We start from the raw sequence: 19,165 nt of genomic DNA on the forward strand, positions 1-19,165 counted from the left end.
CTCTTTTTTTTTTTTTTTTTTTAGCTGAAGTAAAAGTTCCAATTTCTAACGTTTAAACCTCAGCATTTAAGAATGTGAGACATAGTTATGATATCATGTCAAAATATAAAAATATTAGGAATAACTAAAAATAAGATGAGAATGAAAAAAAAAAAAAAAAAAAAGGAATTAATGTGACTCTCTTTTAGTAGTCTACAACACTGCACAACAAAAATCTCTAAATGACACGTCTTAAATGTTATCTCACAAGCATTAATTTCATCTAAAGTAAATATATTTTTTCAATGGATATACATTTTTTATTAATAAAATATTTTTGATGTAGTGAGTACTAGCTTTAATTGTTATTCAAGAATTCTTTATTAAGCAATTTATATCATCCATGCCACATCTCCCTTTTGGTTTGCTTAATATGGCATTCACCTCTATTGTGGTTTGCTACTTTGCTTTATGAGGTATTTTGACTATTTTTGCTACCTTCAGCGGAATTTTATAATGTGGCAAGTGCTACCAACACTCACTGGGAAAGAACTAAAGAAAAAAATTACCTTAAACGTTCTCTCTTTTAAATATACACAAACCCAAATGTCAGGAATTGAAAAGAGAAAATTAGAGAGAGAACCAGAAATATGAAGGTACGACGCCTTTTTCTTTCATTCTTTTTCTATATGTGATGTTGGCAATTGCCAAATCATCAAAATTAGCAAAAATGCTGCATAAGACAATGCATGAGAGAGGTAAATGTCTTATAAAACGAATCACAATGGAATTAATTAGTGTTATAAAACTATCACATTGTAGTTCTATGTTTGAAAGGTATACCCTATCTATAGTTAGAATGTGTAATTTAAAAAATAAAAAAATACAAATAAAAATCTACCCTATATACCAGGGTGCCCATGCATTGCATTAGTTACTTAAATGAATATTCAAGCATGACTGTGAAATATAAGCTTAGATAACCAAATCCTATACATCACATCACACGGATTAGGATTACAAAAGGTGTAAATAAACTACACACAAGCACAATCCTTATTGAATTTAATACCGTTCATCAAACAGAATTCACACGTTTTCCTTTTCCTAATTTTGCCATCATTATTCAGAATCCAAACAAGTAGCAACTCCATCACTAGAAAAGCAAATCTGAAAACAGTAAAGACATCAAAACAAACCATTGCTCTGCAATAACAATGTCAGGTACTCCTTCTGGATTCAGAACTAGTTTTCTTAAAGCATCAGCAATCAGTCTTTGTAAAATAGAAGTTGTCTTGGGTTCAACAACAGCATCGTACGGTTTGGGGTGATTCTGCTGTCAATTCCAAATTCTGAACTCCTTCAGGATTTTCACGACGCTGCTTGTACTGTTCCAATTCTTTTAGTAATGTTTCAACAGCAGCATCAAAATCTTTCTTATTTGAAGCACTACCCTGCATGTAATCCTGTTAAAATTCTGTTAGTAAGTTCAATTCGGGATATCTTACAGCATATATAGGCATTAAAATTAAAAAAAGGTATATTATACAAGTATACAACATCTCATTCCTCCACACACAAATTTGCTGATTTTTTTTTTTGAGAAATGTTGTGGACACAAGAAAAATTCACAACATTTTTAAATTAACATTAAAAAAATTAATTGGAGATTATTGTGGACCTATGTGTAAGTTGGCGTGTTAATTTGAGAATGTTATGAAATTGTTATGATATTTTGTTTGTGTTCTTGGTATTATTATATATATTTTTTCTTTAAACTCCATTACCCTAAAATTGAGAAGTATAGCTAAATAATAATTCTCTTTTAAAAAATTAAAAATAAAAAGAGGGGAGAGCTTCGATGGTGGTCATGCACATGGCATAATAATAGAATCTTTGTTGAAGACCAAAAACAATAAAAGGTATGGAATTCATAGATGGTTAAATTTGAACTTTGAAGTAAAGAGATCCAAGACAAGTTCATCTAATTTTCTTATTTAATGTCCAATATTGTTAATAGATGTGTCCAATTAGGGAGTGCTCTAAAGACACTAGTCAAAAACTAATAAATGCTCAATTATGAGCTCTAATACAAGCTTCTTAAAAAATAAAATACATATGTTAATGATTCATTGACTTACACGAACAAATCATTTAAAAAAAATGTATAAATATGATTTACTATAACATTAAATGCATCTTAATTACTGCCCTAAGGATATTCATTAACAAAATCATTAAGTGAGTGAGTCTCTAAATATACTGTCAGAGAGGTTGAGGGAGTCTCTCCTCAAGCGAGTATTGACTCCTTGAGTCTATCTTATTTCTTTACTGTAGAGAGTGATAATTTCAGCCAATTATGGTTTGACATATCATATCATTAAATTCATGTAGTGCATTCAAAATGGCTGATTATAGGGTGCTCTATACTACTCTCTTTTTCTTTTTCTTTTTTGAGAGGAAGGTGCTGTATACTACTTAGTAGGCTACACTATCTTAATTCATAGATTATTGGAAATTTGCCAAGTGTCACTAAAGAAAATTCCAAAAAATGTTCAAGAGCCAATGACACGTCGACACATATTGAGATTTAATTTAAAATACAAGTAGTTTAATTAAATGTTGTCGTATGTTATTTTAAATTCAATTAAGACACTTTTGACTAATCAAATGATGTCATAAGCTTCTTGGAGAATAAAATAGTATTCTTTCTCTCAATATATATATATATATATATATTTATAGCAGAAATATGCTTTTGGTTAGCTAAGTTGTTGGCTAAAGTAATTTTATTTAAATTTCCTTATTTTGAGAGTAAATTTTTAGGTGATGTGCCTTCTTTTTGTTAGCTAATGAAAACATGGATACAAAGATACACGCTTCAAAAGAGTTAGGACTCAAATAAAACAAAAACAAAAATTATAAGGACCAAAATGAAACCATCCCAAAAATTTGTGGACTGAAAGCAATTTTAGCATCAATCACAATAGTAATACTAAGTACTAACAACGGTAAATGACAATAAAAACAATAATATCACTGGTAGGACAAAAAAAAGTTCTAATAATATTTAATTGTGATTGTTATGGTCTCATAGTGTACTGCCTTTACACTTGGGGAATCTTCTTCTTGTTTGTTAAGACATATGTGAATTATGTTAGGAACATATGTTATTATAGAATTGGCTAATCCTTTGACAAAACGTACTTTACTTATAATTGGGTAGATCTATGATGTGTTTAATGCTTCAAGGAACAGGGTTTCAAGTTCAAGTGTTAAAACCATGCAAGTTTGTCCAAGAATCAAGTGAAGAAGTGCTGGATTTTAAAACTTGACAGCTAGTTCGACAGCTAGTATCTATTGAGGTTTAAAAGGCTGTTCTAGCTCGATGCTTGACAGCTGCTCGATAGATAAGGTATCTATCGAGATTTAAGAAAATCGAATTTTCAGTTTTGAGTTTCATCCAATCCATGTATAGTTGTTTGAGCTTTCTTTCTCACAACCCTAAACATATATAAGGATTGTTTTAAGGGCCGTCAAAGGTTGCACAGTTGCACGAGTGTAAAGCAAAGTTTTGTTCATGCAAATTGTGATTGGAGACAGAATTTGCCCTAATCCATCTTTCTCTTGAAGTAGCTGCTGCGTTTGTACGCCGTTGAGTTTTGTGACCAAGGAGCTTCATGATCTTCATCGTGTTGATGAACTGAAGAACTTTGCAGCTAACATCCTTCTCAAGTTGGTGATTAAGTCACGTACTAGGATCCGCGCATCTATTGGTTAGTCACGTACTGAGAGATGTGCATTGAAAATGAGAGATTGTCACTACAGAACAAGTCCAATTGGATATTAGGGTAATGGTTCAACTGTAGGTTGCTATAAGGTATTGTGATTCCTTTATTTGTAACCGCTTGTTGTGATAATAGTGGATTCTCGGGAATGGTGACCTTAAAATCATCCGATGAGGTTTTTGCCGTGTAGGTTTTCCCCATACGTAAACAAATTACTGTGTCAATTTATTTTCAGCTTCATATTACTTAGTGGGTGATTTGTTTGTGCTGCCACGCATATTGTATGTTAATTTATCAAAATAATAATAATATGTATATCTTTGGATTAATGGAGCTAATGGGATTTAATTGTATCAGGTTTTGCCTGATCTGCTTTTAAGTCAGTCAGTAGGAATATGAGTAGGCTGGTGGCTTGGTGCACTGTCTGTTACTTCTAATTTTCCCAGCTTTTGTGTTCATGAGTTCTAATATGTGTTCGTTTTGCTGCAAATTAAAAAGCCAGCTTATTTTACTATCTAGCTTATTTTTACTATTATTCATGGGTCTCACTGCACTTTTTGGTATTATTCATGGGTCTTACTATATTATTTCAGCTAACTTTTATCTTTATCTACAGTACTTTCAACAACAAGTTTTCAATTTCAGCAAAATAAGCAAATCCCAAACAGACCCTTAAGTACTACTGTTTCCTCAAAAAAAAAAAAAAAAAAAAAAAAAAGAAAGAAAGAGAGAAAGAAAGAAAGGATTTTCCCGGGTTTAGAATCACATTGCTGTCTATAAAATGTTATTGTGAAACCTAACTCTCTATTTATCTAATGAAATAGTTGGATTGGGTATACTAGGGATTGATGGATTCAATCAATTTGAGTTACATGGGTCTAAAAATATTGTCGTTGAGATTAGTTCCATATTGTGAATGACTTTCATTTTCGGAACATTAATGTTTAGATGTTATTATGTAGACGAAATTTGGATATCATGGTAAAAGCAGAATCTCTATCTTTCATTTAATTTTTACTTTTTCTAATTTTTTGCTATTTCTTATTCTTTGCCCTTTGCCATACAACAGATGTCCACGGTTTAAATCCATCATTTTCTAGTACAAGCCTTTTTAGCTTTCCCTAGAAAGAGTGAGTGGTCCTCTGAGTGAGTCACAATCCTTAAGTGAGTGAGTCCTTAAGTAGACCGTTATAGAGGTTGAGAGAGTCTCTCCTCAAGTGAGTGTTGATTCCTTGAGTCTATCCTATTTCTTCACTGTAGAGAGTAAACAACCAATTACGATTTGCCATGTCATATCACTAAATTCATTTAGTACAATTAGACATGGCAAAACGGGTCAGAATTTTCTAACCCAACCCGACCCGACTCGAAAAATACTTGATCCAAACCCGATATTTTTGACCTAAAGAAAAAACGGGTTGACCCGTGACTCGACCCGTGTTTTTGCGGGTCAACCCGACCTGACCCGCAACCCGACCCAAACCTGAACCATTTTTTAAAACTTTTTTTTTTTTTGGGTAAAAAAATAGTAAAATTAAGACAATATTGGTTTAATTGTTTGTTGTGAGCTTTAAGGAAACAATTGATACATTTACATAATTGCATGCAAATTAATTGAAAGATAAATGGTTGAGCATTCTGTAATGAGTAAAGATTTTTAGATATCAAATAGTAAAGTACATGCCAAGATAATCTGGTTACAGTAGAGTTAAAAACATAGATTTAAAATTGTAGACATGTGTGAGAAACATTCACAAGTGTGAAAATAGTGAAGCCAAAGTATCAAATTAGCATAAATTATGAATGCTTAGACCTATTTTTTTAACAATTTATGTCCAAAATAAAACGCTTTTTCAAAGTAAATAAATTATGATATTTCCTAGAGTGCGTGTTTCTTAACAATAATATGATATTCATAAAAGAGACCATGTATAAATAAGTAAGCAATCAAATTTTAATGTATATCTCAATTGAAATAGAGTGCCAACCACAATTGATAATAGATTATAAAATTAATTTTCAAGATTGTAAATTTCTTATATGTTTTTATTCTTTATCAAATGAGTTATCCAATAAGTCATTTGTAATTTTGTTTTATATTTTGGAATGTTGATATTGTGTAGAAATAAAACTTGTGTATTTGTTTTACTTATCTTTGTATTATTTTGTTTTAGATAGCAATGTTAGGATTTGTATAATTTTAAAATTATTGAATAAGTATTAATAAATTTAACTGAGTTCATTTTTAATATAAGTGGTGAATTCAAAATAATGCATTTTACATGAAGTAATTTATTGTATAACTTTCTAAATGGTAAATACATGTTGTTTTCTTTATAAAAATAAAAAATAAAAAAAATTCATGTGAAAAATACGGGTCAACCCAACCCAACCCGCAACCCGATTGACCTGACCCGAACTTGACTTGACCTGCCCGTTTTGCCATATCTAATCACTAATAATAGGGGTGATATAGATGTCCATAATTTAAATCTCTTATTTACATTTGTTGTAACTATTGAATTATTTAAAAAAAAAAATTTATCTAGATTAGCATATTACTTGGTGAATTAATGATTTCTCTCTCTCACTCACACACACACACACACAACTATGAGCCTCAAAAAATTTTAAAAAGAAAAGAAGTGAAAGGAAAAGAATTGGGTACTCACCTGCAAGTTTCCTGTGAAATAAAGAAATAATAATAGACCAAAGATAGAAATTCCAAATGCAGAGAAGTTTTCACAAAAAAAAGAAGTGAAAGGAAAGGATTGGGCACTCACCTGCAAGTGTCCAATGAAATAAAGAAATAATAACAGACCAAAGATAGAAATTCCAAGTGCAAAGATGTTTTCCCATATGTAGCGACTTGTTTGGAGGTTTGACCCAAAAGAACTACAAAATGCCACAACCATAATGTATGAGACACTAAGCTTAAAAATTTCTAAATAAAATTCAAAAAATTAGAATTCAAGAAATTTTAGGGGAAATTTATAAGTTAAAGAGAAAACGAAAGATCTATACTTAGGCCTTCAAAGTAAGAAAGCAGGGTCAAGATCACATGTTTATGGCCTTTGGACAAATAGGAACTCCAACCCCATACACAAGAGCAGTGGTTAATTAAGGATGGGGTTCAAGCCCATTACATCCATGAGAGAAAGAAGCATGAATGCGACACAATTAGAGGAAACTAAGGAAAGAATGAAAAGCAAAAAGAAGACAATGGCTACAAACTTTCCTTATATCTTTTTATCAGATGTGAATTTTAATAAATCCACCATTTGATTGCATGTTCTTATTATGTCCTCAATGCTTGTAAAATTTCAAAAAGATTAAAAATCAATAACTATATCAACAATTAAATGTTTAAATTTCAAATTTTTATAATCTTAAATTATGCATAAATTTTTTTTATAGATTGTGTAAAGTTGTAATTTACAACTATTTTGTGTTGGGTTTGTACCAAATTTGATTATAATTTCTTCAATCATATTTCCCTGTATTTATGTGGGTTTTTAATTGTAAGAGATGAGTGTGAGAAAGTGTGAAAACTTAAGCTTAAAATGAAGAACAAGTGAATTTTGCGAGAAGCTTGCAAGAAGCTAACCCGCAAAATAGCCACGTGTAGAGCATATGTCTAGAAGGCGAAGAGCCATACCGGTTTGGAGGATTTTGCAAGTGTCTCGTGGGTAAGGCATTCCTGTGAAATACTCGCGAAATATATTCCGTTTGGCTAATTTGTCATGTTTTGTTTTACCAGGTCTTTACCCACACTATATATACCCTCATTACCCACATATTGTAAGGAGTTCTTTTCAGAGAGAAAACCCTATAATACACACTTGAGAGTTAGAGATTGTTATACCTATAATCATCTACACATTTTCTTGTGGTTTTCCTCTACTCCTACCTATCCATCTCTAAATCCTTGAGAGGTTGATAGCTCAAACACTTATCACACCCAATCTGAGTGTCAAGTGAGGCTTTGGTGCTATTGGGAAGCATTGGAAGAAGCCAATCATTGGCGGATGAAATCGGCCTGAATTGCGGGATCTAGGAAAGCTAGAGAAGACAAGGTTTTGAGAAGCCAGTTGGTAGCAGGAGCTTAGAGGGCTCAAGTAAATTGGGTAGACTAGGCTTGGAGGGTCTTTTGTTATTCGTGTACTCCAACTTTATTCTCTAGTGGATTGATTATCACTTGGAGGGCGATAGGGAGGTTTTTCACCGAGTTCTTCGGTTTCCTCTTCGATAACACGTCTTAGTGTTGTCTTGTGTTTGCATCTCTCTTCCCTACTCTTAAGCTTTACTTTATATTGTTGAATATGGATGAATATGGCTTAGGGTGGTCTTATCGGTTTTTTGCGTTCATTTACTCTTATTCCGCACTTAGTTTAAATTAGAGTAAAAGCAATCGAGCCATAATTTTCATTGGGGGTCTAAACAAGCTCTTGTGTTTTCACACAAGTCTGAGCTTTCAATTGGTATTAAAGCGGGTACAATTGTATTGGTTTCATTACCTAAGTGTGATCCTTGACCCCTTGTGTGTTTTGCCATGGATAGTGTTTTGTATGCTTCTATGGATGTTGTGGATGTTGTTGAGTGTAACATGCCATGTGTTTGTGAAAATTCCTCTATGAGCGTTAATCCTCATAATTGTAATGACATGTTACATGAATCTATGAGTGTTGTTAATATTCCAAATGTCAAACTCTTGAAGAAAAAGTTTAAGAAGTTTCATGTGAATTTGAACAAGTCCACTAGTGAAAAGGATGATTTGATTGCTAAGCTCAATGAATCCAATAAATTAGTTGAAAAGTATAAGAAACTTGTTGAAAATTCTTGTGAAAAGTTGAAAGAGTTTGAATGTTTGAATATGGACTTGGATGCTAAACTTGTTTTGTCTAACAAACTTGTTGATGATCTTAAATGTGAAAATGAATTTTTTAAGATGCATGCCAAGTGTTTGATTGCTGAACCTATTGCTAAAAAGGAAGAAAATCCTTGTTGCAATCATGTTGTGTTGCTCGATTTTGTGCCTATTGTGAGTTCTACCTTTAAAGACAAGTCGGTGTACATTCTTCCACAAAAGAAACCAAAAAGTGGAGAGAAAGGCTCTTAAGCCTAAGCCTCCATTTAGGTCTCATCTTAACGATTTGAATGGATCTAAGTTTGTTCCCACTTGTCACCATTGCAGTGTGATCGGTCACATAAGACCACATTGTTCCATGTTGAAGAGAGAACAAAACTATGTTACTAGATCCCTCCCTAAAAAGCCTAGTGGACCTAAACCCATTATTTGTCACCATTGTGGTGCCTTTGGTCATCTAAGACCATATTGCTCTAAGTTTCAAGCTCTTAAAAGAATTGAAAGAAAAGAGAAACTTGAGCTTCTTGGAAGTTGTACTTTGCAAGCTAAACTAGATTTGGGGGGAAAATGGTAAGTTGTTGAACAAAGTTTTTGATGTTCTTACCTCCTTGTCTATGTGCATCTTCGGTTCTCATTCTTCCAGCCCTCATCTCACTTCCCATGAGACACTCATTCCAAACAATTGTTCCATTTGGATGAGGAAGGGTTCCTATGGTTGAGCTTTTGCTCTTTTTGGTCCTTAATCTAATTCTTTTGATCTTTGTAGGGTCCTTCATGCATTAGATGCTATATATTTATGCATTTGTGCATCTTGCATTTATTTGTATGCACTGCTTTTGTTTTGTTGATCTTACTTTGCTTGTTCTATTTTTGAGTGAGTTGAAAAATTCAAAAACCCATAAAAAGTGAAAAATTTTAAAATGTTTGATTGCTTGTGTTGTGTATATCACATGTGAGTTTGGCTTAGTACCTCCGTACTAATGGCGTAGTGCATTTACGAGCTTAGCTTGTTATGTATGCACATTTTCTAAGTGTGAGCGACATCTAGAAATCTAGGTTTTGATTGTTGTAAATAGATCTTTAAGCTTGTCATGAATGATTGGTCAATAGACTTGTTTGATCTTGATACATGTGTAGACTTGAGCCTATATATCTCTTCACATTTTTTTTTTCTTTTTCAAAGAGCTCTACAAATGTCAATCTTGAAAAGAGATATTGAGCTGAAAAAGCTATCGTACAAACTAGTATTTGACTAGGAAAAAGGAAAAGCGATATGTATTAAAATGTATGGTGCCAAAGCCAAAAGGCTCATGTTTGTCAAAGTTATATTAAAATGTTTATGGCATCGCTTCTCAAAATTGAGTTGTTTTTTATCAAAAGTATGAAAAATGGAAGTCAGATGAAAAGCTTTCAATCAAGTGTAATCACATTAGTCAGGGGTCATATATGTTCATTTCTACAAGTGAGATAGGTCACTTGACTTTGTACTAGTTATGTATGACTTGATTGAACTGATAATTGAAGTTTCATATTAGACTATAGACTAGTTCATACTTGATCCACACACACAACACACAAGTCTAATGTTCAATGAATGCTTATTCCATTTGTGTGATCGTATGTGTTCAAATGTGATGTGTATACTTAATTTCTTGCAGAAAACATTGAAATTCAGACAGAGAGTTTTGCGATTGTTTTGCGAGAAACAGCTACCTGCAAAAACTGGCATTTTCGCGAGAAGCTTACCCACGAAAAATGCTTTTCTGCATTTTTTTAAAGGCAAACAATAACAGTTTTTCAAACATTTGTATTTCGCCTCCTCCGAGCCTCTCTCAACCCAAAACTCATTTTCTCTCAAAAACTCACTCAAAACTCAAGATCAATCACTTCTAAGACTCATCTAAGGTATGTTTCAACATCTTTTTACTTTTGATTCTTTAGATTCTAGGATTTCTAGGGTTGGGTATATTTTTGAAAGGGTTGGAAAAAACTTAAATTCTTGCAAATTTTTTTGATTTTTCTTGATTGGGCTGTGTCCCATTTTGTCTGTTTGTGTTTGTGTTGGCCCCAAATGGCATTTTAACAAGTATTTAAGCAAGATTTCATCATGTTCATGCATTGTTTTACATATTAGTGATTTGTATGCATACTATGTGTTTGATGAAATGCCCAAATGGCATTTTGTTGTTGTTTTGGACTCCGATGAGTACCAAACTTTGGGGATTACCATGATTATGCATGCTTATCATGTTTTGATCATTGGTTGTGTTTTACACACTTTGACCCATGCCTGCTCTATCATGCCTTGATCATGCATCACATATGCACACCACATGCACACTTGATGCACACACTTGATCACTTGACATGTTTTGCACTTCACTTATGCTAGATAAGTTTTGTTACATGTTTAGTACTTAAAACATTGTCTTGTGCTATTAGGTTTGTGTTTTTTTATGTTCTTTTTAGGACTAATTGTTTGGTTTATGGACTAACTTGTATCTAATCAAGTTTGTTTCCTTGTTTTTGTTTTTGTTTGTCCCTGTTTCTTTGTGCTTGTGACTATTTTGCAAATGTCTCCTCTTAAGAGATCAGCTACAAAGAAGTCCTCAAAGTGTCAACGCACTTCCATGGAAAAATTCTGAAGCGATGATGTAGACATGGCCTATAACGACTACTCTACTACAAAAGGGCACCGATCATCTTGGAAAGGACTGTGGAGTTAGAGTCCATAGAAAGCATTTTCATTCCTAAAGTGGTCAAGGAAAGGATGTGGACAAAGCTGCTGAACCCAATGGGGAATGTCCATGCCGAAATCATTAGGGAATTCTTTGCCAATGTCTTTGTTAGGACATATATGGTTCACTTGTTAAGAACATATGTCATTCTTTTATGTAATTGACTAATCTTTTGACAAAACACACTTTACTTGTAATTGGGTAGTTCTAGGTGTTTTTAATATTTCAAGAAATTGTATTTCAAGATCAAGTGTTGAAGTCATCAAGTCTGTCTAAGAAACAAGCTGAAGAGGTGCAAGTTCATTAAAGCTCGACAGCTAGCATGTGTCGAGGTTTAGAAAGCTGCTCAAGCCCGTGTGCTCAACACTTGCTCGACAGTTACTCGACACCTCCTATCTGTCGAGGTTTAAGAAAAATAGATTTTTCTGTTCTATTTTCTTGGGATCCGTGTTTATGTGTTTGGGTCTTCTTTTCTCCTAACCCTAGACATATGAAAGGATTGTTTTAAGGGCTATCAAAGAGTACACAAGTTGCACAAGCATTGAGCAAAGTTTGTTTAAGCAATTTTTGACCGGAGACAAAGTTTCGCCCGTGTTCATCTCTTCTGAAGAAGTTGCTATGTATGTGCACCTTTCGGTTTTGTGACCAATCATCTTCTTGATCTTCATCATGGATGAACTGAAGAACTTTGCAGCCAACAACTCTCTATTGTTGGTGATTGAAGTCGCGTACTGGGATCCGCGCATTGGTTAGTCACGTACTTGGGAGCCGTGCATCAAAAGAGAAAATTGTCACTACAGAACAAGTCCAATTGGGTATTGGGGTAAAGGTTCAACTGTATGTTGGTATAAGGTACTGGGGTTACTTTACTTGTAACCATTTATTATGATAATAGTAGAATTTCAAGAGTGGTGACCTGAAAATCATCCGGTGGAGTTTTTGCCGTTAGGTTTTCCCCATTCGTAAACAAATCACTGTGTTATTTATTTTCCGCTACATAATTAGTTTATTGGTGATTTGTTTATGCTACCACGCGTTTGTATGTTAATTAACTTGGCTAAATTAATTGGTTAATTTATCACAAGGGGTCAATTCGTTTTTGGCCTATCAAATGGTATCAGAGCAGGCACACTCTGATTAGGTTTTAATATTTGCTGTGTTGATCCATTGACCCTTGTTTGTCATGGATATAAGACAGTCGTTAATTATACCTCCTTTATTTGATGGCACTAATTATGTATACTGGAAAGTATGCATGAGAGCTTTCTTGCAGTCTTTAGATGAGAAGGTGTGGCAAGCTGTAGAGATTGGCTAGACCAAGCCAAAGGAAGCGCCGGCCGATTGGGATGAAGCCAAGATAAAGGCGACAAACTTCAACAGCAGAGCGTTGAATGCCTTATTTAGCGCAGTCACCGATGAGGAGTTCAAGAAGATATCCTCCATTGAAACTGCTAAGGAAGCATGAACCATCCTCCAAACAACCTATGAGGGTACAAAGGCTGTCAAGGATTCAAAGCTTCAGAGGCTCACTACAAGTTTTGAAGAGATAAAGATGGAGAAGGATGAGTCGTTCGATGAGTTTTATGCCAAGCTCAAGGACATAGTAAATTCAGCCTTCAATCTTGGGGAAACCATTCCTAAACCCGAGATTGTGAGGAAAGTGCTCAGATCTCTACTTGAGAGATTTCATGCCAAGATTACGGTGATCGAGGAATCAAAGGATATTGACAAGATTCCTTTGACTAATCTGGTTGGAAACTTACAGACTTACGAGCTAGGGTTAACCAGAATTAGCAAGTTGGGTAAAGGCAAGAGCATGGCTTTGAAGGCCAAGAGCAGTGATACTGATGAGTCTTTAGATGATGAGGATTCTAAGATGAAGTCCTACATTACAAGGCAGTTCAAGAAGTTCATGAAGAATGCCAATGGGAGGAGCTTCGACAAGTACCGTAGGCAATCCAGTTCTTCTTAGTTCAAGAGCCAAGACAAAGGGAAGAAGGACGTAAAAGATGGTGGTTAGTACACTGTTCTCGTAGGACCTAAGTGCTTTGGGTGTCATGGCTTCAGACACATGAAGAAAGAGTGTCCCACATATCTCAAGAGCATTGGGAAGAGCAAGGCACTTGCTGCAACTTTGAGTGACACTGAGCCTGAGGATGATTCTGAAAATGAGGATGACAGAATCTTGAATGCTTTCACTGCCACAATCAATCATACTGAAGGGATTGTTGAAGACGTGGACAAAGAAGAAGAATTGGTGGATTCTAAGTGTGAAAAGATGGATGATCAAGATAATATCCATACAGCCTATGAGAAACTGTACAAGCTCTCTGAGAAGCATGAGAAACTGTATAGGCTGGCCACCAAGAAACTCAGTGATGTGGAACTTGATCGTGAAGAGCTGTCCACAAAGTTTGATGAAGCTAATCAGACTATTGGAGCACTGAGGTTTGAGAATAATTTCTTGGCTGAAAAGACCAAGAAGCTTGAAGCGGAGCTGTTTCAAGTCAAAGCTCAATTGGAGAGGACTTCAAGTGCAAAGTTTGATGAGATGCTCAGTATTCAGAAATCTGCTTCGGATCGAACAGGTTTAGGGTATGGTCTTTCTGCTTCTAATATTGCTTCTACTAGTAATACTATTTTTGTTTCTCCTGCTAATAATGTTGAAATTGAGAACAATGATGTTAAAATTAAATTAGCTAGTGAGAACTTAGACAAGGGTAAATCTATCATAGGAGCACCCCCTAAACAGGATAAGAAAAATGTTAGAAACCCTAGAGCTAAAAAGGCTAACTCTCAAAAGCCTAAACAGAAGAAGCAACATCTCTTTCATCATTGTGGAGCTACCGGTCATACTCGACCAAATTGCTATAAGTGGTTAGCCACTCAACAAAGCAACGGCATGATCGCATCTAGAAGCCAGAATTAGCTTTAATCCTTTCTTACTTCTCTTGGAGATCTTCTCAAAGCCCTTATGTTCCTTTCGAACTTGAACGGTTTCAATTCTTCCCCCTCACCATCAGTTCAAGGGTTTAATCAAAGGAAAGGTTCTTTCAAGGTGTAGAAGAAAAAGGACTTTAAGTGATTATATCAGTTTCTTCTATCTTCTTGTTTTTGTTTGTTGCATTACTTGTGTGTTTTGCTTTTATTTTGAGTCAGTCTAGTTTTATGCTTTGCTTTGTTTAACATGTTTTTGTTTGTTTGTTTGTTTTCAGTTTTGTTTATTTTGTTTTTGATATAAAAATAAAAATTAAAAATTAAAAAATCAGAAATATACAAAAATAGTGTGTGTTTTGTGTACATTGGTACTTGTGTACCTTGGATGGTCATTGAAACAAAGTTTTCTAAACTTTGTATCTCTTGTAGTTTAGATGAGCATCTCTATGGACAACTAAGCAAGTGAGCTTTGTGGCTCTTGTTTGTGATGAGTAAGATTAAGTTATCTCTTGTACTTAACACTCATATCACTTTTTTGACGGGAAGGACTAGAAAATCCTAAGAAAAATGCATAAATAACCATCTTACTACTGTTGCCCACCAATCATAATATGACACCTGTATGCTTCGACATAGCAAAAATGCAGTGTCAATGACATTTGTGTGCTTCGGCATAGCAAAATTGGAATGTCAAATATCAATGGGTATTTCTTTTCTCTCTCTTATATGCCTATGCATGATATGCTGAAAAAGAAAAATATGCAAAGAAAATAAAAAACAAAAAGATCAAAAATGTTTTTAAATATGATTGCAAGCGTGTATTCTAGGAGATGCGGGAGTTATAGGATGTACCTCAAAGGTGATAGTCCTCATCAAACAGTTATGATTGTGTCTGAGTTAAATTGATTTTCTCATATCTCAAATCATCATAACATGTATACACTTATGCAATCTTGTGATATTTTTCACACACAACACGCAATGTTCTTTGCTACTCTTGATACATGTGCAGGTACAATGTGATTTGGCCATCACAAGGTTTTACATGTGTTAATGTATGCTCATTAAACTGTCTTAACTTGTTTTTGAAATATAAAATTGGTTAGACTTGTTTAGAGTGTGTGTGTGTTTTTGAGATCCATTTGCTTAAAATTACTGCTGAGAAATGATTTTGAAAGCTTAATATGTTGATTGAATTATTGGTTAAGTTACATGTTGGATTGCATTCATGTCTGTGCTTTTCTCTTCTTGAAAAACTGTTTTTAAAAAGCTAGCTCGACACCTCCTTGACACCTTCTCAATACCTAGCTATCTGTTGAGCTTCTCAAGATTTTTCTTATCACAATCCCGACACCTCCTTAACACCTCCTTAACACCTGGTGGATCGATCGAGAAAGTTTTTGCCTCCTTGATAGCTTCTCAATACCTGGTGGATCGATCGAGCTTCTGTCCTTGATCTGGTGTTTTGTTCCTTGATAACTCCTCGACACCTGCCTTTGTCGACGACCATTTTCTCGACACCTTCTTCGATAGATGGCCCGATACCTCTCGGCACTTTATCTGTCGAGATTTACTGAGGATTCTATAAATACCTCCTCGTGCGATCCGGAATTCATTTCTCTCGAACTCTCTCTCGATTGCTCTCTCTTTTCTCTCCTAAACAATCTCATCTCACTCCAATCTTGATCCTCAAGGTTTCTTCAAGCTTTTTCAAGGTTTTCCTTACTTGGTAAGCTTCTATTTCTCTCATTCTTCATGCATTTCATCTTTTGAAACCTAGGTTTTGGGGTTTTTGAAAAATTTTGGGGTTTTTCAAAATTGATGAGTTATTGTTGAAATTTTGGGATGGGTTTTCACTTATATGAGTTTAAAATCTCATGCATTGCATTACATTAGCATTATAATAGTATTTTCATGCATTTAGATGTGTGCAATATGTTTGTGTGCTGGTGGGATTGGATTGGGCTGAGCCCATGATGAATTTTCTTTCGCATGTCACATGTTCATGCATTCCCTATGCATATGTACTCTCTTTTCAATATATCTTGATATATTTGAATTGTTTGGGGCTTTTCTGATTGTCTCTTTCTCTCCCTCTCTCTCTTTGTTTACGTTAGTCATGTCTATGGCACTTAAGCGTAAATCTGCTTTGTCTCAAAACCCTCTTTGTTCCGGGGCATTATCTTCATCTGATCCTACTCCTTCTAAAATTCGGTTTCGTGATGAGGATGCCAGAAAGGTTTTCTCGGAGAATTTTTCTAGATGAGGTGTTCATTCAGAACGCCCAGTCATTTTTGCGAACTTTGCCGACACTGACCTTCCTACTATCATTCACAATCAGGGATGGGAGTCACTGTGTGACGTCTCGGTCACCTGTCCTTTCATGCTTATCCAGGAGTTTTACTCCAACATGTACGGGATTAATCGTTCAGTACCTCTTTTCTTCACTCACGTTCGAGGTACGTGCATCCCTATCACACCGCAACTTGTTGTGGATATTCTTCGGGTTCCTAGGATAGAGTTTCCTGACTATCCTCGTTGTGAGCGTCTAAGGACTGTGTCTAAGTATGAGCTCATATCTGTTTTTTTTTAGCGCCCTACTGAGTGGGGTGAGCGTTAGTTTACACCATGTCGGCCTTTTGCTAACGGTCCTATATTCTTGAACATGGTGATAACCTTTGTACTCCATCCTCTCTCTCACTACAACTTCATTACAGAGCCTCGTGCTCGATTTTTGTCGTCCCTACTTGAGCATCTTACTATAGACTTCCTTTCACATTTTATTCTTTCCATTATAGATGTTCATCAGGATTCGGCGTCCTGTAATAAGCTCATCTTTCCTTCCGCTATCACAAGGATTTTACGCCATTTTTCCATCCCTTTTCCCGTGTCCGACCACTTCACACACATTTGTGCTATAGACGCCGCTATCGTAGAACGTAGTGAGGCGTAGTTTCGGTCGTGACAGGAGTCAGCAGCACCTCCCTTTGGTTCGACTCCATCTCGTTCGGCACCATCTTGGTTTTCTCTATCTACGTCCGCTCCCTCCTCTTCTATGGGCAATGTGTCACTTAGAGACATCATGGCACAGCTGCAGCGCATGGATGCTCGCCTTGATACACTCTCTACTGAGTTGTATCAGGTGAACATTCGTGTTGGTCGTATTGCACGACGACAAGCGACTATGGTGGCTATGCTTCTGAGGCTTCTCCTCCACCACCTCCTCTAGTGGCTTCTGATTCTGATGCTAAGGATGATGATGATGATGATGGTGATGACGATGATGCTTCTGATGATGATGATGGAGATGCTAGCTCTACCGATGAGATGTCTACTTGACACTCGTACTTTTTGTCACTCGTGACAAAAAGGGGAAGTAGTTTTTGTTAGGGTTTGTGCCCTAAAATCCAATTTATTAACATGTCATGAATAATTAAGTTGCTTAATTATATGAGACTATTTATGAACTAGTTAGACATTATCTTAGTCCATGAGATGCATAGTATGTGATTTATGTGAAAAGTCACAGAAAGATATAAATCACAAGTTCTTTGTAAACTCAGAATTTTAGTTCATAGTCGGTGATGAAATTGGGCATTTCATCTGCGAAGACTATAACATATCAACTAAGATGATTTGTCTTGATCATGGAAGTGGAGACTTCTAGTTAGTATGTTGATATATTTTAAGAGTTAAGACATATTGAACTGGACCGCTGTGAGATTTATTATTCTCCTAAAGACTATCAAATGAATAATAAATCTCACGACTTACATTTGCATGAACTCTTAATCCTAAGAGAATAATGGACCTGATCATAAGGTGTAGGTTGTTTTGATATATCAGGAGTGAGATCTAAAATAACGGTCAAAACTTTAGTATATTGGGCAGCCACATTTAGTGTTGATGGAACATATATTCTCAAGATGGAATTCATAGTCTCTTAACGGAGATATAAAATATTCCCTGGAGATATAAAATATTCCCTTGAGATAAGTTTAATGGGTTTGGTTATTCAGAGTGTTGGGCCCAACCACTTTAGTAAAGAGTTACTAAAGTATATATATTTGTAAAATTGGATTTCATAAATATATATTAAATAACATAAAGGATTAAACTGGGTACTCAAGGATTAAGATGTAGTAATCTACAAAGTGGCAGTCAACATTTCATGACTTTGTATTACTACGAATATTTTAATGAAGGGGTTGCATGTACAATAAAGTCTTGGGAAATAATTTATTGATAAGGCCTAGAGTGCAACCATATTTATATAGTGGTATTAAATATAGTTAATGGTAACTTTGGACTTCTCAAGAGTTGACAGAAAAGCCCAAGGCCCATTGGAGATAGTGTCTTATTGGTCTTTTTTGGTCCCACTCCAAGCCACAAACTTAAGCCCAACTGGAAATGCCCAAAAGGCCAGCCCAATTAAATAATTGGTTAGATACAAAAAGGGAAAAACGTTCAGAATATTAGAGGTGAGAAACATCATTGTGAAATGGTGTGTATGTGAGTTTTTGTCACTCTCTAATCACCCTTTTGTTACCGATTGAGAGACCACACATCTTGGGTATCAAGTGGAATTGGAGTGAAGATTAAAAGTCTTCCCAAGAACGTTTGATCTTCGATTTTGAAATTCACCACTTCAAGGTACGATCTCTTGTTCTCGAATTCTGAAATTTACTTAGTACGTGTTATCAATATCGAATGAAGTAGATCCGTTTAAAACTTATTTTCCGCTGCATTTATCTTTATTTCCATCAGTTTTGGGATAAGAGTAGTCATTCTTAGGGGGAGAGTTAGTATAAGACATTTTTGTTAGGGGGAGTGTTGATATGAGGGATGTAGTGAGG

General features: G+C 35.1%; 1 protein-coding gene across 1 annotated transcript in view; it reads right to left on the reverse strand.

The window, feature by feature from the left end:
* Positions 1–989: 989 nt before the first annotated feature.
* LOC111986602 (cyclic nucleotide-gated ion channel 1) overlaps positions 990–19,165 on the reverse strand; it is a 50,990-nt gene continuing 32,814 nt past the window's right edge. Inside the window, exons 6-7 of the mRNA XM_024018266.2 lie at positions 6,551–6,662; positions 990–1,445 (exon numbers count right to left, since the gene is read on the reverse strand). Of these exons, the coding sequence (XP_023874034.1) occupies positions 1,281–1,445; positions 6,551–6,662 (277 nt within the window). The 3' untranslated portion in view covers positions 990–1,280. The remainder of the gene's footprint in view (positions 1,446–6,550; positions 6,663–19,165) is intronic.

Source organism: Quercus suber, unplaced genomic scaffold, assembly GCF_002906115.3.
Source record: "Quercus suber isolate HL8 unplaced genomic scaffold, Cork oak 2.0 scaffold_385, whole genome shotgun sequence".
Classification (NCBI taxonomy): Eukaryota; Viridiplantae; Streptophyta; class Magnoliopsida; order Fagales; family Fagaceae; genus Quercus; species Quercus suber.